The sequence below is a fragment of the Theobroma cacao genome, unplaced genomic scaffold, assembly GCF_000208745.1.
Source record: "Theobroma cacao cultivar B97-61/B2 unplaced genomic scaffold, Criollo_cocoa_genome_V2, whole genome shotgun sequence".
Classification (NCBI taxonomy): domain Eukaryota; kingdom Viridiplantae; phylum Streptophyta; class Magnoliopsida; order Malvales; family Malvaceae; genus Theobroma; species Theobroma cacao.
The window spans coordinates 1-24,997 of record NW_017234851.1 but is presented as its reverse complement, the minus strand read 5'-3'; the positions used below and the strand labels follow the sequence as shown (position 1 = coordinate 24,997).

Genomic DNA, 24,997 nt, shown 5'->3' with positions numbered 1-24,997 from the left:
CATATCTGCAAAATATAAAAGTGAAGTGAAAAAATTGAATATTTCAATATAATTTTCTTAGGGTCAAAATACCTCAACAATCTCTTTACTCGAAATGCAAGCACAACAAACTACTTTCCATCAACTCTAAACCCTTAGTTTTGATTATATATTGCTTTATTTTGTTGTTTTTTCTTTTCTTCCCTCATGTTTTTTTTTTATTTTTTTCTCTTTTTAATTTTTTTAATAGTATAAGGTTTATTTTTTAATATTATGTTTTTGTTTATTATGTGAACATCATAGACATGATAGTTATAAGATTAAGCCCAAGCCCAAATTGCAAGGCCAAGGATTAACCAAAGAAAGGAGCCAAGTCCAATATAAAGTGCTTTAACCTATTTTTATATTAGGTGCCTTTAGAATATATAGTATTACAATGCTATAATTAATTAGTTATATGTCAAAATCAGAAAAATAAAAAAATATTAAATTGGGTAATATTTATTGTTCGATATTGTCGTAATTTTTTATTTATTTATGAATTATATCATTTTGTTTATTCGGATAATGTATCGTCAAATAATAAATGTAAGGTAAATTAATAATATGCAACGAAAAAATGGTTGGCTATTTTTAGTGCAAACACATAAATTTGCTTGTAAAAAAGGGACAAAAGTTTTCGTAATTCATGAAATTAATTTTATCTACTAAATCTTTATATTTTATTAATTTCCTGTATAATAGTGCTTATTATTGAATTAATTAATCTTTTTTAATATTACAAAAAAATAATATTATATAATAATTAAAGGATTGTTAATTAACTGCAAACAGCGACAAAGGGTGAAACCCATGATGAAATGCAGCCAGCCAAGCTTTCTTGACGCTTAAAATAATATTTCTTGACGCTTCCGAATTTATTAATCTATATTAGGAATCAAATTGTTTATGTTTATAATTCACTGATGAACACATTTTTCCTTTGATTGTCATTTTTGACCTTCTAGTTTGACTTAAATTTCAATTTATTTTTGTGAATATTTTGCATGTAGGAATATTTTGTCATTTCGTCATGTGTTGCATTATGTCTGAATTTAATTTCTCACGTTTTTCATAATTAAGCTTAAAGTTTACGAAAAATAAGAAATATTATTTATTTAAAAAAATTACATATATATGCATGCATACGTGTGTATATGAATAGAAATAGTATGAACTTTATAAATATAAAGTCCAATTTATTGCTGGTAAATTTTACGAAACATAAAAGCCTTGTGNATAAGAAATATTATTTATTTAAAAAAATTACATATATATGCATGCATACGTGTGTATATGAATAGAAATAGTATGAACTTTATAAATATAAAGTCCAATTTATTGCTGGTAAATTTTACGAAACATAAAAGCCTTGTGGGGGCAGAGATTTCTTATTGTTCTTCTGTGAGACAATGGGCCATCATTAGATAGAGAGTGACAAAGGGCAAAACCCATGGCGGAGAGTGGCCTCCCAAACTTTGTCCATGCTAAACATGGTTTGACCACATTCATGGACGTTCCATCCTTCCAGACCATGAACGATCCCAGCCACCCGCCATGCACTCATCACCCTTCTTGCCAACCAATTCTGTCATCATTTTTTTTGTTTATCATGTGCCAAATTAAAATAAAAAAATCAACTAAATAGGAGAAAATAGACGTGTACATATATATGCTAACCTCGCAAGAGTGAATGTTGTCAAGAGATTTTGGAGCCACCAGGGCAGGAGTAGTGTGGTAGTAGCAGTCCTTGAGCAGTTTCTTTGGTGGGAATTGCGTGAAGGGAATAAACACTGTCCCTTTTGTTGCCCTGAGCTGCTCTTTGTCTGTCAATCCTTCCCCCACCAACCATATCTGCCCAAAGTTTCCAAATTATAACCTGTCCTGATTCTATGAATGAGATTAGGAGTTGGGGGCTTGGGACCAAATTTTTCATCAAATTTACCTTTTGGTCATAGTTTTCTGCAAGAACCAAGTTTTTACCAAACTGGCAGCCACTGTGTTGTAACTTCTGGTATTCATCCTCATTCATTGCAGCCACCTGCCTCATCATCAAAATTAATCTGTACTTTGTGAGTTTCTCTCATGGCCGAACCAGGGCAATCTTTCTGTGTTAATGAGCAGTTTTAGAGGAAAAAAAAACCAAGCAGCCGAATGTTTAGCAAATGATGGAGTCAGACGACATGGTTTGAACAGCTCTGCATGCCCTACTTTTTATTGCTCTTCAGAGAGATTAAGGCCAGGTTTGATGGTGTTTTCTCGCATGCTGAACCTGATGTGAAGAACTGATCTTACATGTCGAGTTAAGTTCAGATGCTTTTGAGTTATTGAATCATGATGTTGAGTGCATATTTCTGGTTTTGTCTTTGAATGATCTGGTGGAACAGGCAACCATACATGGAAACTCATGCACTGTGTTTGTGTTTGTTTTGGTTGATTGATTTTGCTTAATTGTACATAGACGTCAGGGGATGTTTGTAAGGGTTTGAGTTTTTGTTGATTGGCAAACCTGATTCGAGATGATATGCTGGTTTAGGCAGAACATCTTAAAATCAAGTGCTGTTTCTGTAATCACCAGGGTGCTTTCCCTGTTTCAGAAATGAAATCTTTTAATTTTCAAAAAAATAAAAAATAAAAATTTGAAGTACCTGGACACCTTTCTGGCATAAAGCAAGGGCTATGGCATAACCAACTTTAGAAATCCTGCCTGTCAGGAGAACTTGGGTTGTTTCTTTGGGAATGCTGTTCATCACCACAGCCGCAGCTAAACTGCTCCCATCCACCAGCTTGATTCTAAGCTGAGGGTGCCTCTGGATATAGAGCTCTCCATTCCCATTAAGCTCTTCATGCTGCGTAATTAACATTGAATTAGTTGGAAGGAGTATGAAATTAAAGTAGTAATTGGAGGAGGGAATGATGATTGGGGAAGCATAAACATGCCTGGTTCAGAAGGCCTAAGCTCACCACCTTAGCTCCCTTGCTATCAGCTTCTAGCAAAGCCTCTTCGATTAAGTAATTGAGATCTTTTTGCTTCCGTTGCAAGAGGTACTGGGAAAACGATCATTTAAATCAAATTGATAAGTATACCAATCTGAAAGAAAAAGATATAGTGGGGTAAAGGAAGGGGAGAAACATAATATTGTTTTTACGTGCATGGTGTATCTTGGAACCACCCAAGATTGCAGTTTGAGGTTATTGAAGGTGTTGCTCTCTGAAACAAATGTACGGCCATAGAACCAAATAAGGACACCAGACCAACATGACAGAGGCCACATCGCCATGGTGAAGTACCACTTGAAAGCGTAGGGCTTGGAGGCCAAGGAAGCAAAGCCGAGGCGCAAATGGTAGATGGAGTCTGTCGAGGTTAGATGCGTCAGGTTTACGATGTCTGGTGACTCTTCCTGCCTTTTCAGTGAAGTCTCGTACAAATCATCCGAGGACTTGTCCACAGTACCGTATAAGTAATCGTACATGGGCATGAATAGCGAGTAATTGGTCCGAAACTGAATATGGTGCAAAGAGTGATACCTGGAAAAATAATTCAGTGATCATGCTACAGAAAAGAACAGTTTTAATTCAGGTAATTTAGGTATATATGATCAAATGGTAAAACTTACGAGGGGGTGTACATGAGAAACTTGAGAGGGGGGAAGGTCGAGAAGACCCACTTTGGAACCAGTTCGAAGTTGCAGTGTCCCATATTGTTCATGAAGTCAGTGTAAGTTAGGTAACCAGATATTGCTGCAATGGAAGCCGTTCCGGTAAACACCATTGTCATTAAGGGTATTGCAAAGAGCAAGAAGTATGCAACTTCTTCGGCAAATGGGTGGATGACCGCTGCAAAAAAGAACCATGTATAACTGATTTGTCTTGCGTTGGAATTCATTAGTACCATGACATGGATTAGAGTTGTAGCTTACAGGTAATGGGCTCTGTGGCAATGGAGGAATGGTGATGGGAATGGTAACGAGAGTAGAGGAAATGATGGTGCAGTGCCCTGTGCAACCAATAGTACAGGAACTCCACAGGACCCATATGGAGTAGAATTACGATTATAAATCCATCTGATCTCCATAGGGGCAAGTGAGATGCTCCTGGCATTATCATATTTGCCAAGTAGAACAGAATTCCGTTTAAAATGATCTGGTCATCCCTGCCAACCATCCATCATTTCAGAATATCAGGCCCAAATCGAAAGAGAAGAATAACATAGCTATTAGCTAGAGCTAATTACTGACTAATACCAGTTGCTTTCTCTGTCAACTTGCTCAAAGTCGATGCCCTTGTCAACGATCCTGTTTTTTCCTTTGGCAGTTCGGTAACGAGAAAGAGAAATCCATATCTGATTGTGAAGGACTCTTGTCATAAGAAATGGGAATATGAGTAAGTAGCCAAGGTCTGCCTCCTTTTCCCCTTTACTCATCACCAAAGAGTAAGTGCTGTGAATCACCCATGGAGTCAAGATAGCATACTGCACCATGCAAACAATGCGTCCTAGCAGTGATCAGTAAATATAATATACAATTCCAATCACACTTTAACAAATGTAAATAAACATGGAGATCAAATCAAGGACCTTGAAGTTCCCAAGAGGTTTCCAAGGCCAGTCAGTGAGAACTCCTGGTTTGGTTGCCATATTTCTTTGCAGCTTGCCGTGGCAGTCTGATCCCCACCCCCTAGGCCAGCACTTTATAAAGAAATACACTACTTGGTGGCAGTTGGCACAGTCCCATCGAAACTACCAGAAATTAAGAGTTTGAAGTGTTGTAAGTCAAATGAGAAAAATGACATACAGGAAAACGTTTTCAGAGCTGGAAAATACATGAACCCTTGCAACCCCCAATATTCTACCATACATGTTGCATGCGGTGCTTCAAGGAAGGAAAAGCATTCAATTTGCCGACCCATTCTTGTGCTCTTGCATCAACAACCCCAAGTCTTATTCTGCCAGCTCCATATACAAATTCCAAATCCAAAAAGATGGATCAAAGCTTGATTTCTTCGTTTGATTATGCTTTTGTTACTTACTTTATGCTTTATAGTTTTTGAAAAATGAGTATAAAGTAAAAGTAACACCGTAATTGATTTAAAATGAATAAATAATTAAAATATAATATTCTAATTATAGAGAATTATGTATTTCTTTATCTATAAAAGAATAGAAATCATGCATACAATCCTTCAAAATTTTATTTATTTTTATATCTAACCACGCTTTTTGTATTTTATTTTTTCAAAAAAGAAAAAAACAACAACAAAAGCACCATGAAACTCGTGTGAGGAAGACTTTGATGAATACCCTCTTTAATTTGTTTATTTTTCCCAACTAATTTAGTTGAAGTTGAAAGAGACGAGAGACACAATTCTAATCCTTAACGTTTTCTCCCCTAAACCTACATTGATTGAGAAGAAATAAAAATCTGTTTATGTATTTAAATATTTAACTCAATATATATATATTATATATATATAGTATATATATATATATATAAAAAAAAAAAAAAAAAAAAAAAAAAAATTTTTTTAAAAAAAATAAAAAAGAANAAATCTTAAATCAAAATTTTTTAAAAAAATAAAAAGAATCCTACGATCATTCCCCGTGGCAATGCCTAGCTTTGCCTTGACTAGGGGTGGCTTAATAACTTCAAAGACCTAAAACTAAATATTTAAATGAGATTTTTTTATTGAAATTAACAAAAAAAATTTATTAAAATTTTATTAAATTTCTAATTCAATAAATCAATTATCATATAAAATAGAGAAAATATGACAATAAAATATAAACTCTAAATTAAAGTAAACAAATTTGTAAATATTAGAATAATAGTATCTAATTGTTAAATGTTTATTATAAACAGTAAATGAGGCTCGAGGTTTTATAAAAATAATAGTACAATAGACTTTTTGCATATTCTTTGAAAGAAAATTGAAGTTAAAAAAAGAAAAAGCAAATAAGAAAAAAAATTCAAAGTTGGATATTATAAATTGAAAAAAATAATTGATTTTATATATAAAAAATAGCTATTGGAGATAATTAAATACATTAATTGATTGAGAATAGAAGAAATAGTTAAGAAAAAAATGTTGTAGATTATTAAATACTTATTAATGTTAGTTGATTGGAAATAATAAAAATAATTGAGAATTAATAGTATTGTAGAGATTGGGAAGTGATAAAAAATTTAGATTTATTACCCACATAATTAGAGAAGTTAAAAAATATGTTATTTTGTTAATCATCTTAACTTTTACATGAGAAATGAGTCAAATAGTTGAGAATTAATAGAAATGTGAAAAAGGGATAAAATAGATATTTATTAAGTCTAAGAGAATAGATAGATATTTTATTAATTATCTTAATTTTTATATGTTTTTAATATAATTAATTATACTATTATTATAAAATTAGAAGTCTATAAAAATTTGGGGCCTAAAGCCACCGTTTTGGTGGCTTTACCCTTGAGCTGGCACTGGCCTGGACGGTTGTTAGTGAGAGTGGAATGACAGGATCGAAGGATCACGGAAAAACGTACACAAATTGAATTTTCTTGACAAATGCCAACAAAAATTCTTTGAAAGATAAATAGAAAATATAATCTCTTCAAGAAATAAATAGAAAAAAAAAAACAGACAGACATATAGACTAAAGATATCATTTCCACACGAGTAAAACAATCATTGAAAACTAATAAACAAAATATAATGGAGGGGAGCCAAATTCTTAATATTTATATCTCTTAATAATGAAAATTTTTGTTAGACCATTTAGTTAGGAAAATGTTGTCGTGGGTGACATGCATGTGCATTTGAATTTATACAAAATTATATATGGATCGAATTTCGTTTCGAAAATATTGTTGTGGGTGACATTTATTGTGTTTAGCTTTTAGTGGTATCGATTGGATTTAATTAGACCATGTGGATAGGATGCTGTTGGTAATATTTATGATCAAATTTCAATACACTATGTGGTTTAGAAAATGTTGTTGTTGCTAAAATCTACCATGTGAACTGGCTTATATAGATATATACAAGTAATTTACCTTGGCAAGCATGTAGCTTTAAAAATGATGAATTCCATATAACTACTATTTTTTTTTTCTGATTTAATAACATAATTAAATGGGAGTGACTCATAACCCATATTTTTTCTCGGCCAAGATATAGATTGCATTATAAACAGCATAAAGCAGCAATATTTACAAGCACTGCATGATATCTACAAAAACCACCAGCATATATAAGTGAAGGCAGTACACTCTTGCTAGTAGACATGAACCACACAAGCTAAACAAAGTGTATGACAAAATCGAAAAGCTTGGAATAAAAGAGATGCAAAATAACTTGAGCCACCAAAACCTGAGAGATACAACCATGCTGAAACATCGAAACCTTGTCAACACCATGCTTAAGGGTTTCCAAAGTACATACTAGGCCATTTCTACTTCCGAGTTCCCTCATGTTGAGAGGTACTTCTGGACCATGGTTAATCAACCAAATTTCAAGAAGATTCTTGGTGAAGTGAAGCAAGCAGAGTCTGTGCCACCTGTTCCCTCAAAGAAGCCTGTCGCCCAGCCAAAAGAAACTAAACCAAAGGCCAAGAATGAACCAAAGAAAGAACACAAAACGGAGGTTGAGAAACCAGCTAAGGCAGAGGCTGCTGAGGAGGAAGAGGTACCAAAGCCCAAACCAAAGAATCCTCTTGATTTGCTGCCTCCAAGTAAGATGATACTGGATGAGTGGAAGAGGCCTTACTCTAATACAGAGACCAACTTCCGTGAGGTTGCAATTAAAGGTATCCTTGTTGTTTCCGTTATAATTCTATCATCTCAATGAAGATCTTTTGTACCGTGTTTCGTTTACTTATTCCCTGTTTATTACAGAATTCTGGGACGTGTATGATCCAGAGGGATACTCACTCTGGTTCTGCGACAACAAGTACAATGAAGAGAATACAGTCTCATTTGTCACCATGAACTAGGTAGGGGGATTCCTGCAGCGAATGGATTTGGCACGCAAGTATGCATTTGGGAAGATGCTCGTGATCGGCTCTGAGCCCCCATTCAAAGTAAAGGGACTATTGTTTTTCCGTGGGCAAGAGATCCCGCAATTTGTCCTCGATGAGTGCTATGACGTGGAACTCTACGAGTGGAAGAAAGTTGACATCTCAGCCGAAGCCCAGAAGGAACGTGTCAGTTAGATGATTGAAGACTGCGAGCCATTCGAGGGAGAGCCTCTTTTGGATGCCAAGTGCTTCAAGTGATAAAATTATCTCTTAAGCTTTATGTTTACTATTGCTATTTATTGCCTTTCGGTCTTTTGGTAAAGTTGTGTGTGTTTCACTATTTCAGGATTCAGATAGACCGAATGGTAACCATAAAAACCTTTGTTCCTCTTGTCTCATTTTTGAGTTCGATTTAGATATCATTACACTCAAGTTTCTTGCCAGATGTCTGAATGTGGATTCGGAATGTGCCTATTTTTGTTCTACAACTTGTTTTTTTATATATTAAAGGAATTTGTGTTAAAGCCCAAAAAAGGAGTTTAGCATTTTATGTGTTGCATTATGTCTAAATTTAATTTCTGACGTTTTTCATAATTAAGTTTAAAGTTTATGAAAAATAAGAAATATTATTTATTTAAAAAAATTACATATATATGCATGCATACGTGTGTGTATATGAATAGAAATAGTGTGAACTTTATAAATATAAAGTCCAATTTATTGATGATAAATTTTACGAAACATAAAAGCCTTGTGCGTGTAGAGATGTCTTATTGTTCTTCTGTGAGACAGGGGCCTATAATTAGATAGAGAGTGACAAAGGGCAAAACCCATGGAGGAGAGTGGCCTCCCAAACTTTGTCCATGCTAAACATTGTTTGACCACATTCATGGACGTTCCATCCTTCCAGACCATGAACGATCCCAGCCACCCGCCATGCACTCATCACCCTTCTTGCCAACCAATTCTGTCATCATTTTTATTGTTTATCATGTGCCAAATTAAAATAAAAAAAAAATCAACTAAATAGGGGAAAATAGACCTGTACATGTATATGCTAACCTCGCAAGAGTGAATGTTATCAAGAGATTTTGGAGCCACCATGGCAGGAGTAGTGTGGTAGTAGCAGTCCTTGAGCAGTTTCTTTGGTGGGAATTGCGTGAAGGGAACAAACACTGTCCCTTTTGTTGCCTTGAGCTGTTCTTTGTCTGTCAATCCCTCCCCCACCAACCATATCTGCTCAAAGTTTGCTAATTATAACCTCTCCTGATTCCATAAATGAGATTAGGAGTTGGGGGCTTGGGACCAATTTTTTCATAAAATTTACCTTTTGGTCGTAGTTTTCTGCAAGAACCAAGTTTTTACCAAACTGGCAGTCACTGTGCTGTAACTTCTGGTATTCATCCTCATTCATTGCAGCCACCTGCCTCATCGTCAAAATTAAATTGTACTTTGTGAGTTTATCTCATGGCCGAACCAGGGCAATCTTGATGTGTTAATGAGCAGTTTTAGAGTAAAAAAAAAAACCAAGCACGCGAATGTTTAGCAAATGATGGAGTCAGACGACATGGTGTGAACAGCTCCGCAGGCCCTACTTTTTATGGCTCTTCAGAGAGATTAAGGCCAGGTTTGTTGGTGTTTTCTCGCTTGCTGAACCTTATGTGAAGAACTGATCTTACATGTTGAGTTAAGTTCAGATGCTTTTGAGTTATTGAATCATGATGTTGAGTGCATATTTCTGGTTTTGTATTTGAATGATCAGGTGGAACAGGGAACCATGCATGGAAACCCTTGCACTGTGTTTGTTTTGGTTGATTGATTTTGCTTAATTGTACACAGAGGTCAGGGGATGTTTGTAAGGGTTTGATTTTTGTTGATTGACAAACCTGATTCGAGATGATATGCTGGTTTGGGCATAACATCTTAAAATCAAGTGCTGTTTCTGTAATCACCTGGGTGCTTTCCCTGATTCAGAAATGAAATCTTTTAATTTTCAAAAAAATAAAAAATAAAAATTTGAAGTACCTGGACACCTTTCTGGCATAAAGCAAGGGCTATGGCATAACCAACTTTAGAAATCCTGCCTGTCAGGAGAACTTGGGTTGTTTCTTGGGGAATGCTGTTCACCACCACAGCCGCAGCTAAACTGCTCCCATCCACCAGCCTGATTCTAAGCTGAGGGTGCCTCTGGATATAGAGCTCTCCATTCCCATTAAGCTCTTCATGCTGCATAATTAACATTGATTTAGTTTGAAGGAGTATGAAATTAAAGTAGTAATTGGAGGAGGGAATGATGATTGGGGAAGCATAAGCATGCCTGGTTCAGAAGGCCGAAGCTCACCACCTTAGCTCCCTTGCTATCAGCTTCTAGCAAAGCCTCTTCGATTAAGTAATTGAGATCTTTTTTCTCCCTTTGCAAGAGGTACTGGGAAAACGATCATGTAAATCAAATTGGTAAGTACACCAATCTGAAAGAAAAAGATATAGAGGGGTAAAAGGAAGGAGAGAAACATGATATTGTTTTTTATTACGTGCATGGTGTATCTTGGAACCACCCAAGATTGCAGTTTGAGGTTATTGAAGGTGTTGCTCTCTGAAACAAATGTATGGCCATAGAACCAAGTGAAGACAGCAGACCAACATGACACAGGCCACATCGCTCTGGTGAAGTACCACTTGAAAGCGTAGGGCTTGGAGGCCAAGGAAGCAAAGCCTAGCCGCAAATGGTAGATGGAGTCTGTCGTGGTTAGATGCGTCAGGTGTACGATGTCTGGTGACTCTTCCTGCCTTTTCAGTGAAGTCTCGTACAAATCATCCGAGGACTTGTCCACTGTACCGTATAAGTAATCGTACATGGGCATGAATAGCGAGTAATTGGTCCGAAACTGAGTATGATGCAAAGAGTGATACCTGGAAAAATAATTCAGTGATCATGCTACTGAAAAGAACAGTTTTAATTCAGGTAATTTAGGTATGTATATGATCAAATGGTAAAACTTACGAGGGGGTGTACATGAGAAACTTGAGAGGGGGGAAGGTCGAGAAGACCCACTTTGGAACCAGTTCGAAGTTGCAGTGTCCCATATTGTTCATGAGGTCAATGTAAGTTATGTAAATAAATATTGCTGCAATGGAAGCTGTTCCAGTAAACATCACTGTCATTAAAGGTATTGCAAAGAGCAAGAAGTATGCAACTTCTTCGGCAAATGGGTGGATGACCGCTGCAAAAAAGAACCATGTATAACTGATTTGTCTTGCGTTGGAATTCATGAATACCATGACATGGATTAGAGTTGTAGCTTACAGGTAATGGGCTCAGTGGCAATGGAGGAATGGTGATGGGAGTGGTAACGAGAGTAGAGGAAGTGATGGTGCAGTGCCCTGTGCAACCAATAGTACAGGAACTCCACAGGACCCGTATGGAGTAGAATTACGATTATAAATCCATCTGATCTCCATAGGGGCAAGTGAGATGCTCCTGGCATTATCATATTTGTCAAGTAGAGTAGAATTCCGTTTAAAATGATCTGGTCATCCCTGCCAACCATCCATCATTTCAGAATATCAGGCCCAAATCGAAAGAGAAGAATAACAATAGCTATTAGCTAGAGCTAATTACTGACTAATACCAGTTGCTTTCTCTGTCAACTTGCTCAAAGTCGATGCCCTTGTCAACGATCCTGTTTTTTCCTTTGGCAGTTCGGTAACGAGAAACAGAAATCCATATCTGATTGTGAAGGACTCTTGTCATAAGAAATGGGAATATGAGGTGGTAGGTAAGGTTTGCCTCTTTTTCCCCTTTACTCATCAACAAAGAGTAAGTGCTGTGAATCACCCATGGAGTCAAGATAGCATACTGCACCGTGCAAACAATGCGTCCTAGCAGTGATCAGTAAATATAATATACAATTCCAATCACACTTTAACAAATGTAAATAAACATGGAGATAATCTCAAGGACCTTGAAGTTCCCAAGATGTTTCCATGGCCAGTCAGTGAGAACTCCTGGTTTGGTTGCCATATTCCTCTGCAGCTTCCTATGGCAGTCTGATCTCCACCCCGGCCCCAAGGCAGCACTTTATAAAGCAATACACTACGTGGTGGCAGAGCACAATTAGCACGTTCCGGAAAAGCTTCACAAGGTTAGTTGGGGATATGTTTATGTTAAATGAGGCAATGAAATACAGGAAAACGTTTTCAGAGCTGGAAAAAAACACGAACCCCTTGCAACCCCCAATATTCTACCATACTTTCCTCATGTTTCATGCGGTGCTTCAAGGAAGAGAAAGCATTCAATTTGTCTACCTATTCTTGTGCTCTTGCATCAACAAAGCATTCAATTTGTCTACCCATTCTTGTGCTCTTGCATCAACAACCCAAATTCTTATTCTGCCAGCTCTATATACAAATTCCAAATCCAAAAAGATGGATCGAAGCTTGATTTCTCCGTTTGATTGATGCTTTTGTTACTTACTTCTTGCTATAATTTTTAAAAAATGGGTATAAAGTAAAAGTAATACCGTAATTGATTTAAAATAAATAAATAATTAAAATACAATATACTAATTATAGAAAATCATGTATTTCCTTATTTATAAAGGAATAGAAATCATGCATACAATCCTTAGAAATTTTATTCATTTTTATATATAATCATGCTTTTTGCATTTTATTGTTTCGAAAAATAAAAAACAAACAGCAACAACGTCACGAAACCAGACCTTTGATTTTAGTTTCTCTTTTCCTCTTAACCATCACAATTATCTCAAAGCAAATTGTGTGTGGAAGACTTTGATGAATACCCTCATTAGTTTGTTTATTCTTCCCAACTAATTTAGTTGAAGTTCAAAGAGATGGGAGAGACAATTCCAATCCTTAACGTTTTCTCCCCCTAAACTCTACACTCCTTTCTTACACTTTAGGATTGATCGAGGAGAAATAAAAGTCTCTTTTTGTATTTAAATATCTAACTTAATAACATATATATATGTTTGTACCTAAAGAGTTGAGTTTAAATACTTTTTTTTCTTAAAAAGAAAATAAAAAGGATTCTTTGGTCATTCCCCGATGGCAATGTCTAGTTTTGCCTTGACATTTGTGTTTGAAAAATAGTGTATTTCATAAAGTTTCAACATCCCACATTGTTAATGTAACGACCCCCTTGGTCACCACCGGCGTCCGAGACTTTCAAGGAATTTTTTGCTAAGTCCCGAATAAGCCTCATTTAAGACTTCCGCTAGATTCATTAAATATATATAATCACGAGCGTAAGTGAATATTAATAATTAAATTACTATCTACTCCATTCAAAATAATAACAATTCATGTTTATAAGTTAACAACATTTTGTCAACATCTAGCAAATTTCGTTCTAACACAACTCTAAACAGTGGAGCGACTTAGAGCGAGCTAAGAGATACCTTTACCTATTCTAAGTAGACTAAACACGTCGATGAGTATGCGCTAGGCTGATCTCTGCCTGAAAAAGAGAAAATAAAAGGGGTGTGAGTCTCATAGACTCAGTGATCATCATCGACCCCGTTAGCAGGCGATGAGGGAAAACAAACATAAAGATGGGATATTTATAAAACCAAGAGTAAGCGTAGAAAACAAACTCTATTAAACTGAGAGATTTTGTTTTATATACCTTACAAGTCTTAAAAATAATAAATCACAAGCAAACATATATGAAAACGATTGTATTTTAGATACTAGCAAATTCTTTCAACTTCGATATCCGATCAACTATAAATCCAATGGCAAGTGTAGAATGAAGAGTCTCAAACAAAAATGTGAAATAACTGATTAACAATGAATATGTAAATTTCACTTACCATTTAATAGTAAATTTCAAGTATTAATGCCATGCATTGTATAATAAAAATCCACAAGTGAGCATCATCCTTAGGTAGGTTTAGTATAGCCCTTAGGCTTACTTTCTCAGATATCATCACTTACTTGTGGGAATTACCTACGCCATCATATGAATCGGGGCTTCAGGTCCCATTTTACCTACTCGTGAGAACTACTTATGCCACCCATTATAAATCGGGGCTTTAGGTCCCCCTTTACCTACTCGTTAGAACTACCCACGCAACCCAATAATAGAATTCTGCTTAAAAAAGGGGCAAAGAGTTGCCTCTTTCGAGTGAATATTTTTTAGGCACGAAGTTCGAGATGAATTTTTACGAAGCGTCGAGATAAATTCGAACTCTAAACTCCAATACCTGTTAAGTCAAATAATCGTTGTTAAAAAAATGACATATATATTAAAAAATAATAGATTTACATAATATCGTATTTGAACTTATATTAGTTAATTAGTTTAAATAAATATTACTAAATAAAGTTAATTTAATCGTTAAAGAAAATAAATTAATTAATTATTTGATAAGCTATATAATCAAGTAAAATATTAATGAAAAAAACGTTAATTAAAGGATATGGATTTAAGTAGAAAGCAAAAAATATATAAAAATAAATAAATAATTCATGAAAAAAAATAGATAATAATAAACATATAAACAAAATGATAAATTATTAAATACATAGTTGAGTGAATTATGAACCACCTAATTCAATAAACGCGTGCATGTAGACATCAGCATTTTATCCTGTCATAGCACGCCACATTTATCTTGCAAATGGTGCGGGAATCCCGATGATGGGATTTCCCCGAGGAGCTTGTAGAGACGAGTTCTTCCGGAGATATCTCTAGGTGAGAAAAATTTCGAGACTTCACCAAAATGTTGGGATGGTCTTCGAATGATTTTCCAATAAAAGATTACCGACTTCATTATTTAAAATAAGCAAGTCATGACATCATTTTACACTTGCATCATGTGCATACGTAAAACCAAATAAAAAAAAACCAAATAAAAGACTCAGTCAGTCAATTTAATAAAAAATTTAGTTAATAAGTATGGATTAAATCAAAAGTAGGCTATAATAGGATAACTTAAGATTAAATGGTACCGTTCATGGAACGGGCGCTACGGAGGTGCTAACCCTTCTCCGTGTGTAACCGCACTCCCGAACCCATCTCTAAAAAACGTGGATCAGTTCTTGTTCTTTCGACGGACCTAAAATTAATTTAGGACTTCGTCAATTAGAATCGGGTTAATAGGTGACCAATCACACCTATAGAAAAAAAGATTGGTGACCACTCCTAAACGATTTAATTTTCACCTGCGTCTGGCGGTCGGGTTCCCGGACCCACATGTTACAATAGTGACATCTATCCTGACCTTCTAGGAAATTGTACATATCAAATTTTATTAAATTATGTAGTTGGGAAGTAAAAAATGGTGATGACTTTTAAATTTTATTTTATTTATAAAATATGGAGAATGAAAGTTTCATTCTTCTATATATTCATATTTAGTTTTTCTTAATATTTACATCTCTTGATAACAAAAAATGTTGTTAGATCATCTAGTTAGGAAAATGTTGTCGCGAGTGACATACATGCGCTTTTAAATTTTTATCAAGTTTTATATGGATGGATTTCGTTACATCTTATGGTTAGGAAAATATTGTTGTAGGTGACATTTATTGTGTTTAACTCTTTGTTGTATGGATTGGATTTTGTTAGACCATGTGGTTAGGTTGTTGTGGGTAATATTTATTATGTTTGGCTTAGTACGATATTGTTGGGATCAAATTTTGATACTCTATGTGGTTAGTAAAATGTTGTTGCGGGTAAAATCTATCATGTGATTTGGTTTATATGGTTAAGACTTTGTTAGATTATGTAGTTTTTTTTTGTTTTTTGAAAATTAATCTTCATTTCATATCAAAAATAAGGGAGAACCTCATACGAATGTAGGTCTTTTTGTTAGATTTAATCAAGTCTCGATATTATTATTTTAGATCAAATAACTGATGATTCACTAATTGGCTTTAATTAAAATGTCACTTGTCATTTTATATCCACATAGCACTAATATGGCGTTAATGTAGAGAGTAAAAAATGTCACATAATCATATTATCATGTCAAATTATCATATCACGTTATCATCAATTATAATATCTCAGCATGTTACATCACCATCAATTCTGATATATTAATATGTCACATTAGTATTACGCAATAAAAAATGATAAATGATATTTTAATTAAATCAATCATTAGTTATAAATAATTATTTGACTTAAAATAAAAATAAAAAAATTGATTTGACTCAAAATAAAAGCTTAAGGATTTAATTAAATGTAATAAAAATATGAAGAATTTATTTGAATTTTTTTAAATAATATAAAAGCTTTTTTAAATGTTATGCCTTTGTTTATTATGTGAGCATCATAGGCATAGTAATTATCTGATTAAGCCCAAACCCAATTGCCAGGCCTAGGATTACGCAAAGGAAGGAGCCAAGTCCAATATATAGTGTTTTAACCTATTTTTAGATTAGGGACATTTTAGAATGTACAGTACTACAATGCTATAATTAATTAGTTATATTTTAAAATCAGAAAAATAAGAAAATATTAAATTGGGCGATATTTATTGTCTGACATGGTCATGATTTTTGATATATTTATGAGTTATATCATTCTATCTAATCTGATAATGTATCGTCAAATAATAAATGTAAGACAAATTAATAATGAACAACGAAAAAACACTAGTTATATTTCATACAAACACATAAATTTGCTTGTAAAAAGGGAGAAAAAAGTTTTCATAATTCTTAGAATTAATTTTATCCCCTAAATCTTTATATCTTATTAATTTCCCATATAATAGTACTTATTGATTGGAATAATTAGTTTTTTTTAAAATATTACAAAGAAATAATATTATATAAGAATTAAAGGCTGGTTAATTAACAGCAAACAGCGACAAAGAAACCCATGTTGGAAAGCAGCCTGCCGAGCTTTCTCGACGCTTAAAATGGTGTGACCGCACTCGTGAAGGTTCCATCCGTCCGAAGCATGAACGATCCCAGCCACTCGCCATGCACTCATCACTCTTCTCGGCAAACCCATGTTAAGAATGGGATGCTTTTGTAATTTAATGTAAACTGTTTGATAGTTTATGTATTAAGATTCCTAATTTACAGTTAATTATTTGATATTATTAAATTTTCTATTTGACTGAAAAAAAAAAAAGAAAAACCATTACTTGCTTATTGAATTTTGGTACCACCCAAACTTCAAGTTTGAGTTTCTGGAAAGTGTTCCTCTAATACAAACGCATGACCAGAAATGCGAGCCAAGAACACATACCAAGTTTTCATCGGCCACGAAGCTTTTAGGTAGGATTCAGCTTGGCGCTCAGACTGAGAGGTCGAGGAGGCAAATCCCAGCTGGAGATGGTAGATGGGATTTGCCGTGGTCGGATGCCTGAGATGTACAACATTAGGCGACTCTTCTTGCCATTTTAGTGAAGTTTCGTACAAATCATATGAAGATTTGTCCACAGTTCCATAAATGTAATGATAAAACGACATGAAAAGGGAGTAATTGGTCCGAAATTAAGTGTGATGGGGAGAGTGAAATCTACCATGTGTCATGTAAATATTACGATTAATTAATGTTAAAAAATCTTTCTATATTGAAGCAAGACGATGAACAAATACCATAAAAATACTATCTGTTAAGAGGAAAAAATCAAAATTAAGAACGGGAAAGCAAATTGTATATATATATATATATATATATATATATATATATATATATATATAATATAACACTCACGAGGAGGTATACCTGAGATACTTGAGAGGAAGAAAGATTGAGAAAACTCATACTGAAATAAGTTCAAGGTTGCAATGGCCCATCTTATTCATGAAATCAATGTAAACTTTGTAACCAAACAATGCTATGATGGAAGCTGTTCCCTTTAAAACCATTGCCATGATTGGTATAGAAAAGAGCAGGTAGTACACAATTATTTCTGCAAATGGATGAATAACCGCTGTCAAAGAAAATTTATGAGGTTCATTAGAATGATAAAAAAGACTAATTCTTGTAATTATTCTAATTATTATTTAAAAAATATTGAATCATGTTTATTAATTGGACCCAATAAAGAAGAATTGTGGTTATAACTCCATCTAGTCTCCATACTGGCAAGGGAGACGATCTAGTTTTATCATATTCAGTAAATATTTTTTATTTTTTTAAGAAAGGTAAAAATATTTTTTTTTAAATAACAATAAAAAAAGTTTTTATCTCTCTCCAACTCTCTCTCACCTAATCTCATCTTCTTCTCTCCATTTTTGTCCATTAGAAACCTAAATCTAGTGATTGTTGCTATAATTAAACTCAAATTCTATTAAAACTTGAATAAACTCAAATTCTATCAAAACTGGAATGGAAAAATTGGTGTTTGTAATCGTTCATAATCAAACTGCTATACTGAGGCATGATACTGTTGTTTAATCAAAAGATAAAAGAGTCATCGGAAAAATCAATAAAAAAAAACTGATCCAAAATTAAAAATAAAAAAGAAAGTAAAACTAATTGAAATTCATTTTCAAAGATAAACGTAAAGAACTAAAGTCATTTTTCTCTAAATACTACATCTGAATTATCAGCTATTTAGTAAAGACACCAAGAGAATCAAAGTCAAAATTTGCTTAACCACTTGATAGCTGTTAATTTTTCATAATTTTCCTTCCATTGAATTGTTTTTAGAAATTAGTTAACTTTCTATGACTGGTAATGGATGAAAAAGGAAGCTGAGATTGGGTGAGAGAGTTGGAAAGAGATTAAAAATTATTTTTATTTTTTTAAGAAAATTAATAATATTTATTATTAAGTTCATCAAAGAATTATATTTATTTACAGAAAAAGATTATAAATTATAAAGACAATTAATTTACAGAAAAAGATTCAACGCTAAAGAAATATGAGCTTGGCAAGATTGTCAGCCTTTTTCTTTTGTTTTTGTTTTTGATAAATCGTAAAAAATAAAACGATGAAAAAAAATAAACCTTGTATTAAATGGTTGTGAGGAGGATGAAATTTACGACCATTTGTCCGGTAAGGGGTACCGTCATCGGCATGGACGAATTTAGAAAAAATTTTTAATAATGTTATGATTAAAATAATAATAATTTAAAAAATATTGATATTTAAATTATAAAAGAAAAATATTTTATTTTTTATGTTATATTTAAATATTAGTATATAAATTACACTTTAATAAATTTACTTTCATTTGGAGGTTTTGACTCTATTCGTTATAAAATTATAAAAAATTTAATAAATTTATTAATTAATATCATTGATTATATTAAACTTTAACTTAAATAACATAACAAGGAAAATTTTAGTTACTTAAATGGTGTCATGTGACACAATTTGTCTTAATGTAGGTCCACCCCTGACCAGCTGAACTCAGGTGAGGTGCAGGTAAATGGTGACCCACTCTTTACTCATCATTTATGAATTCGGTTGCAATTATTTTTGGTTGGGAGGCTTCACGTGATTGCTATGGTTGGTCCTAATAAATGAGCACTTAATGCTTAGTGGAAAAGTTTAAATGCTGTCAGAGAACCGGTGCAGGCAAACAAAGCTGAGCACATGACTCTCCTCTGCTGCAATAACAGCAGCAACAGCAAAACACTTCAGAGCAACTCAAGCTCAATCTATGTGATACCTCACATTTCATATTGCATCTTATATGAATATAATTATTAAAATTTATATAATAATTTAAATTCATCATTTCTAGTAATTTAAATTTAAATTTTTAAAAATTATATTATTTTTTTTTGTCAAGCATGATCATATGATTTATGTTCAAAAAATTACTAAGTCAGTGATTAAATTTGAGTCGTTACAAATAATATCAGAGTTTACACCAATCTAATATGAGCTTTTACATTACTCCAATGAAATATTAAGTCCGTAGATATGATATGTGATTTTGATGAAAACATAAAAAATTTGAGAGAGTGAAATTGTGATATTTCACATCTCACATTTGATATGAATATAATAATTAAGATTTATATAACAACTTAAGTTCATTATTATTAACAATTAAAATTTAAACTTTTAAGGGTCATAACCGTGTATACCTAACACCCCCTTGGCAGACTGATCATCCATCTACAGCCCCATTCCAGTCTCCTATAATTAACTACATACACCATAATACTTAAATAAAACATCTGTTAAACACGTAACATCAAAGTATTACAATACTTGCAGTTCACTACCTATGAGCTCTGTTCCTTAATTTGCTGCAGAAGTGTTGAAACTTTGTAGGCCAGAACACGGGACGCTGCAAAAATTCACCCAAAAACAGATCAAAATTTGATTTTATCCTCACTGGTACCCCCTCCTAGGAAGCAACCTATTCATTTTGCAAGAGCATCATTTCCAAAATTAGCTCCAAACCACCTCCAAAAAATTCCATGGAGAATTTCCAAACTACCATGACAGACTGTCTGGCAACCTTTAAGCCTATACCCAGCCTCATCTTAGCTCCACAAAAGCATATACCCAGCCACCATTATTTACATGGCAAAAACCATGAACACCTTTAATGCAAATATAAGACCTGCATCTTCTACTCTTGCGACAAACTTTTATGGAACATATAGGTGTTATGCGAATCAGGAGTCTTGGTTTGATTTGGGTTGGGTCATTGCACTATCATCCGGCAGATCAGGTTGGAAAAGGGCTTTACCGGTAGATCAAGGATTTGAGTGGAGTCTATCACTACTAGGAACTTAGACCTGAACTTTTAAGGGTCGTATAGTGAAACCAAGTGGACCAGTATTTGAATTTGGGTCATTACGCTATGTTCCATTTTTCAGATGATAATGTCTATGCTCCATGTGGGGAGAATGAGAAGCTTTGGGTGCATGGGCATTTAATGCAGGAAAGCTTAATTTATGACTTAGATACAGAATTTGAGACTCATTTTCGAACCGGGATTCGTTTGGCTGATTTCGGTGCATTTTAATGGCTGATTTTTGTGAGATGGTGAAGAAAAAAGTCCAATTACAAATTCAAAACATAACTAGCAGTGAAAACAAGAACCAGGAAGAAACAAGAGAGCAGTGAAAAAAAGAAACACCCAACCTAGTATCAAAAGAATCAAAAAATATATATTCAACTCTTGCCAATCTCCAAAGTTCTCATCCAAACCTTCACGGTGGATTTCATAAGTCCTTCCTCGAACAAGGAAAAAGATTCTGAATCAACATTATCTCACAAATGTCATTTCTGTCGACACCCAACCTCCTAAGAGAATCAATACAGTAATTTACTTATCTAAATATATTCTAACAAAATACAACTTATAATATCATGAAAAGTATTAATCTATTGAGAATTTATAATGATATAATATCCAAAAAAACTCTTAAGTTATTTTAAAAAATTTAGATAAATTTTTATTTTTTTATTTTATTCAATTAAGCACTCGTATTTTTATTTTAATGGATCCTAATTAAAGATTGACTAATTGTTATTAATTAAAATATTACTTATCATTTTATATCAAGTTGTTGACAGGACATATTATAAATGATGATGTGACATACCAATATGACATGATAGTATAATCTTATGGTATTTTTGACCCATTATATCACTGTTACATGGATATAAAATAACAAATTATATTTTGACTGATAATAATTAGTCAATTATTATTCATAAGTACTTATTTGACCCAAAATAACACTACAAGGGCTTAATCAAAAGCTTATTTGAATTTTTTTTAATAATGTAAAAAGTTTTTTCAAGCATTATGCCACTTAATATCAATTTCAAAGACATTACGATAAATTACAAAATACAAAGATTATTCCAAATATCTTATTAGTTATCATCTGAATATAGATGATATATTGATATTTATTCCTCGAGGCTCTAAGCAAGGATTGACAAAGGACGAAACCCATGTTGAAGAGTGGCCTCCCAAACTTTCTCAATCCCAAAAATGGTGTGACCGCACTCGTGAACATCCCATCCTTCCAAACCATGAACTATCCCTGCTACTCGCCATGCACTCATTACCATTCTTGGCAACCAATTCTGTATCATTTTAATTAAGAAAGAAAAATTAATTTATTGAAATTAATCTTGCATCTTAAGATAAGAATGAATCCCAGCACTAACCTCACATGAGTGCATGTTCTCAAGAGATTTAGGAGCCACCATGGCCGGAGTACTGTGGTAGTAGCAATCTTCGCGAACTTTCCTTGGTGGGAATTAAGAAAATGGAATGAATATTGTTCCTTGGGATGCCTTCAACTGTTCTTCCTGGGTCAACCCATCTCCCACCAACCATATCTTCAAAGTATAAAAGTGAAAACATTGAATATTTCAACATAATTTCCTTAGCAAACAAGCAACACATGTTTACCTTGTGATCATATCTTTCTGTAAGAACCAAATTGTCTCCAAACTTGTCTACGTGCTCTAACAGCTTCTTATATTCATCATCGTTCAATGCAGCAACCTTGACACCCTTTTGGCACAAAGCCAGGGCTATGGCATAAGCAACCTTAGAAAGCTTGCCCCTCAGAACTACTTGCCTTGTTTCTTCAGGAATGCTGTTCACCACCACAGCCGCCGCCAAACTGCTTCCATCCACGATCTTGATTTTAAGCTTAGGGTGCCTTTGGATATAGAGCTCTGCATTCCCGTTAAGCTCTTCATCCTGCATATTTAACTGACATTGATTAAATGGAAAGCCTTATGAAAATGAATAATTTGGAAATTATAGCTAGACACAGAGAAGAAACATGCCTGGTTCAAAAGCCCTAAACTCAGCACCTTAGCTCCCTTCCTATCTGCCTCTGATATAGCTTCTTCAATTAACTTATTGATTTTCCCTCTTTGTCCTCGAGAAAGATACTGTGAAAAGATTCAATATATGCATATTAATTAATGAAAAAAATATGGAGAGAGAAATGTATGCTTTGGTTAATTATTACTTGCATATTGTTTCTTGGTACCACCCAAGATTGTAGTTTGAGTTTCTCGAAGGTGTTCCTCTCTGAAACGAAGGCATGGCCGTAAATCCAAGTCAACAACACAGACCAAAACGTGACGGGCCACATGACCATGGTGGGAGCCTGGTGGGGCTTGGAGGCCAAGGAAGCGAGTCCTAGACGAAGATGAAAGAGGGAATCTGGTGTGGTCAAATGTGTTAAATGTACAACGTCGGGTGATTCTTCTTGCCTTTTTAACGAAGCTTCATACAGAGCATCGGCGGACTTGTCCATTGTTCCGTAAATATAATCATAAAACGGCATAAAAAGGGAGTAATTGGTTCGGAATTGAGTGTGATGGAGAGAATGAAATCTGCATATTGTTTTTGTAATCGGTCAAAAATTTTTTTATTAATATCAAGATAATAGAAGCTCTCAACATCTGATATAAAAATAAATAATCAAACATTCGAATATATACAATAACTTGACATTTTATAAATAAATGTCAAAATTTGGTTCAAAATTATCAGAAAAATAATGTGATAATTGAAAAATCATGTTTTTGCAGTAGAAAAAATTAGACACAATTACGAATTTAAAAAGAATGAAAAAGTTAATCAAATACTTACGAAGGAGTGTACATGAAATACTTGACTAGAGGAAAAATTGAGAAAACCCATTTCGGGGTGAATTCAAAGTTACAATGTCCCATGTTATTCATGAAATCAATATAAGATATGTAACCAAATAATGATACGATGGAAGCTGTTCCCATCGATACCGTTGTCAACATTGGTATCATAAAGAGCAGAAAGTAGGAGATTATTTCTGCAAATGGGTGAATTACCGCTGCCAAGGAAAAAAAAAATTGCAGACGCATTAATCAAATGAAAGAATATGTATACTCGAAATCATATGGAAAATTAATGATGATTGCATAGTTCTGCAACTTACAAGTAATGGGTTCGGTCACTATAGAAGAATGGTGATGGGAGTGGTAGCGAGAGTAGAGGTAATGGTGGTGCAATGCCCTGTGGAGCCAATAATAAAGGAACTCGACAGGACCCGTATGAAGTAGAATTGTGATTATAACTCCATCTGATCTCCATATGGGAAAGTGAGATGCTTCTGGCAGTCTCATATTTCCCAAGTAGAGTATAATTCCACTTAATATGATCTGATCATCCCTGCCAAACATATCCATCATTTTCAGCATGTTAGTGTCGAGATCAGAGGCAATCAGACAACAATGGAGTATAGAGATTGACCAGTTGCTTTCTCTGTCAACTTGCTCGAAGTCGATGCCCTTATCAATGATCCTGTTGTTTCCTTTGGCAGTTCGGTAACGGGAATAAGAAATCCATAGTTGGTTGTGAAGGATTCTTGTCAAGAGAAATGGGAATATGAGGAAGTTGGCAAGGCCCCTCTCGTTTCCTGCTTTCGTCGCCCATGAATAAGCGCTGTGAACCACCCACGGGGCCAAGATCACGTACTATTACCCAAACATGCAAAAACGGTGTGAAAAATCATCAATATTTCCAACCCAAAGGAAAATGAAAAATTGAATGAATTAATCTTAACTCATGCAATAAATAATATTGTAGAGAAATGAAGCCTGGATACCTTGAAGTTCCCAAGTGATTCCCATGGCCAGTTAGTGAGAATCCCAGGTTTCGTAGCCATGTTTAATGATCTCTCTCTCCTCTACCGTTTCTTCTTCTGTATCTTTTGTTGTCTAGAATACCCAATCATTTTATAGACCATCGAGAATTATTTATATTTACTTTTACAAAATTATATCGATAAGATTTCATTAAAAAATAAAATTATATCGATCAGATTTCGTTAAATCATTTAATTAACATTTATCATATGTCTGATTTTTTATGAAATTGTATGAATTAGTTAACACCCTTACAAATTGAACCCAAAATTGGTAAGTGGTTATGACCAAACATAAATATATATCAAAAATATTATTGAAGATTTGAAGTATAAATTAATTAAAGATATATTAGCACGAAAATCAGATTTTTTGGGCCCATTTTTCATGCGGTTAGG

At 33.9% G+C, this 24,997-nt stretch overlaps 3 protein-coding genes, 1 long non-coding RNA gene and 1 pseudogene across 4 annotated transcripts; 2 read left to right on the top strand and 3 right to left on the bottom strand.

The window, feature by feature from the left end:
• Positions 1-1,423: 1,423 nt before the first annotated feature.
• LOC18607121 (protein ECERIFERUM 1) lies at positions 1,424-4,657 on the bottom strand. The gene is made up of 10 exons (XM_007041124.2): positions 4,595-4,657; positions 4,263-4,489; positions 3,939-4,171; positions 3,636-3,855; positions 3,168-3,546; positions 2,959-3,066; positions 2,667-2,867; positions 1,964-2,059; positions 1,699-1,872; positions 1,424-1,606 (listed from the first exon to the last, which is right to left on the bottom strand). The coding sequence occupies exons 1-10, from the start codon at positions 4,652-4,654 to the stop codon at positions 1,442-1,444; spliced, it is 1,863 nt and encodes a 620-aa protein (XP_007041186.2). The 5' UTR covers positions 4,655-4,657; the 3' UTR covers positions 1,424-1,441.
• Positions 4,658-6,945: 2,288 nt separating this feature from the next.
• On the top strand, positions 6,946-8,525 carry LOC18607123 (annotated as a pseudogene).
• A 170-nt stretch (positions 8,526-8,695) lies between these two features.
• Positions 8,696-12,104, bottom strand: LOC108663946 (protein ECERIFERUM 1-like). The gene is made up of 10 exons (XM_018129866.1): positions 11,985-12,104; positions 11,653-11,879; positions 11,328-11,560; positions 11,025-11,244; positions 10,555-10,933; positions 10,341-10,448; positions 10,049-10,249; positions 9,351-9,446; positions 9,086-9,259; positions 8,696-8,990 (listed from the first exon to the last, which is right to left on the bottom strand). Exons 1-10 carry the CDS (start codon positions 12,042-12,044, stop codon positions 8,826-8,828), a joined length of 1,863 nt encoding a protein of 620 aa, XP_017985355.1. The 5' UTR covers positions 12,045-12,104; the 3' UTR covers positions 8,696-8,825.
• Positions 9,453-10,047, top strand: LOC108663947. Its single transcript, XR_001930040.1, has 2 exons — positions 9,453-9,650; positions 9,786-10,047. It is a non-coding gene; the product is annotated as an uncharacterized LOC108663947 (long non-coding RNA).
• Positions 12,105-22,193: 10,089 nt separating the features above from the next.
• LOC108663945 (protein ECERIFERUM 1-like) lies at positions 22,194-24,647 on the bottom strand. Its single transcript, XM_018129865.1, has 8 exons — positions 24,560-24,647; positions 24,205-24,428; positions 23,891-24,123; positions 23,566-23,785; positions 22,937-23,306; positions 22,749-22,856; positions 22,363-22,659; positions 22,194-22,289 (listed from the first exon to the last, which is right to left on the bottom strand). Exons 1-8 carry the CDS (start codon positions 24,617-24,619, stop codon positions 22,209-22,211), a joined length of 1,593 nt encoding a protein of 530 aa, XP_017985354.1. The 5' UTR covers positions 24,620-24,647; the 3' UTR covers positions 22,194-22,208.
• Between the last annotated feature and the right edge of the window lie 350 nt (positions 24,648-24,997).

Coding starts and splice junctions, on each gene's coding strand:
- LOC108663946 (XM_018129866.1), bottom strand. CDS start 12,044: ATGGCAACCAAACCAGGAGTTCTCACTGACTGGCCATGGAAACATCTT. Junction 11,880..11,984: donor AACATCTTGGGAACTTCAAG/GTCCTTGAGATT, acceptor TGCACGGTGCAG/TATGCTATCTTGACTCCATG. Junction 11,561..11,652: donor GTTGACAGAGAAAGCAACTG/GTATTAGTCAGT, acceptor GATGGTTGGCAG/GGATGACCAGATCATTTTAA.
- LOC108663945 (XM_018129865.1), bottom strand. CDS start 24,619: ATGGCTACGAAACCTGGGATTCTCACTAACTGGCCATGGGAATCACTT. Junction 24,429..24,559: donor AATCACTTGGGAACTTCAAG/GTATCCAGGCTT, acceptor TTTGGGTAATAG/TACGTGATCTTGGCCCCGTG. Junction 23,307..23,565: donor TATTTCATGTACACTCCTTC/GTAAGTATTTGA, acceptor AACAATATGCAG/ATTTCATTCTCTCCATCACA.
- LOC18607121 (XM_007041124.2), bottom strand. CDS start 4,654: ATGGCAACCAAACCAGGAGTTCTCACTGACTGGCCTTGGAAACCTCTT. Junction 4,172..4,262: donor GTTGACAGAGAAAGCAACTG/GTATTAGTCAGT, acceptor GATGGTTGGCAG/GGATGACCAGATCATTTTAA. Junction 2,868..2,958: donor GCTTAGGCCTTCTGAACCAG/GCATGTTTATGC, acceptor TTAATTACGCAG/CATGAAGAGCTTAATGGGAA.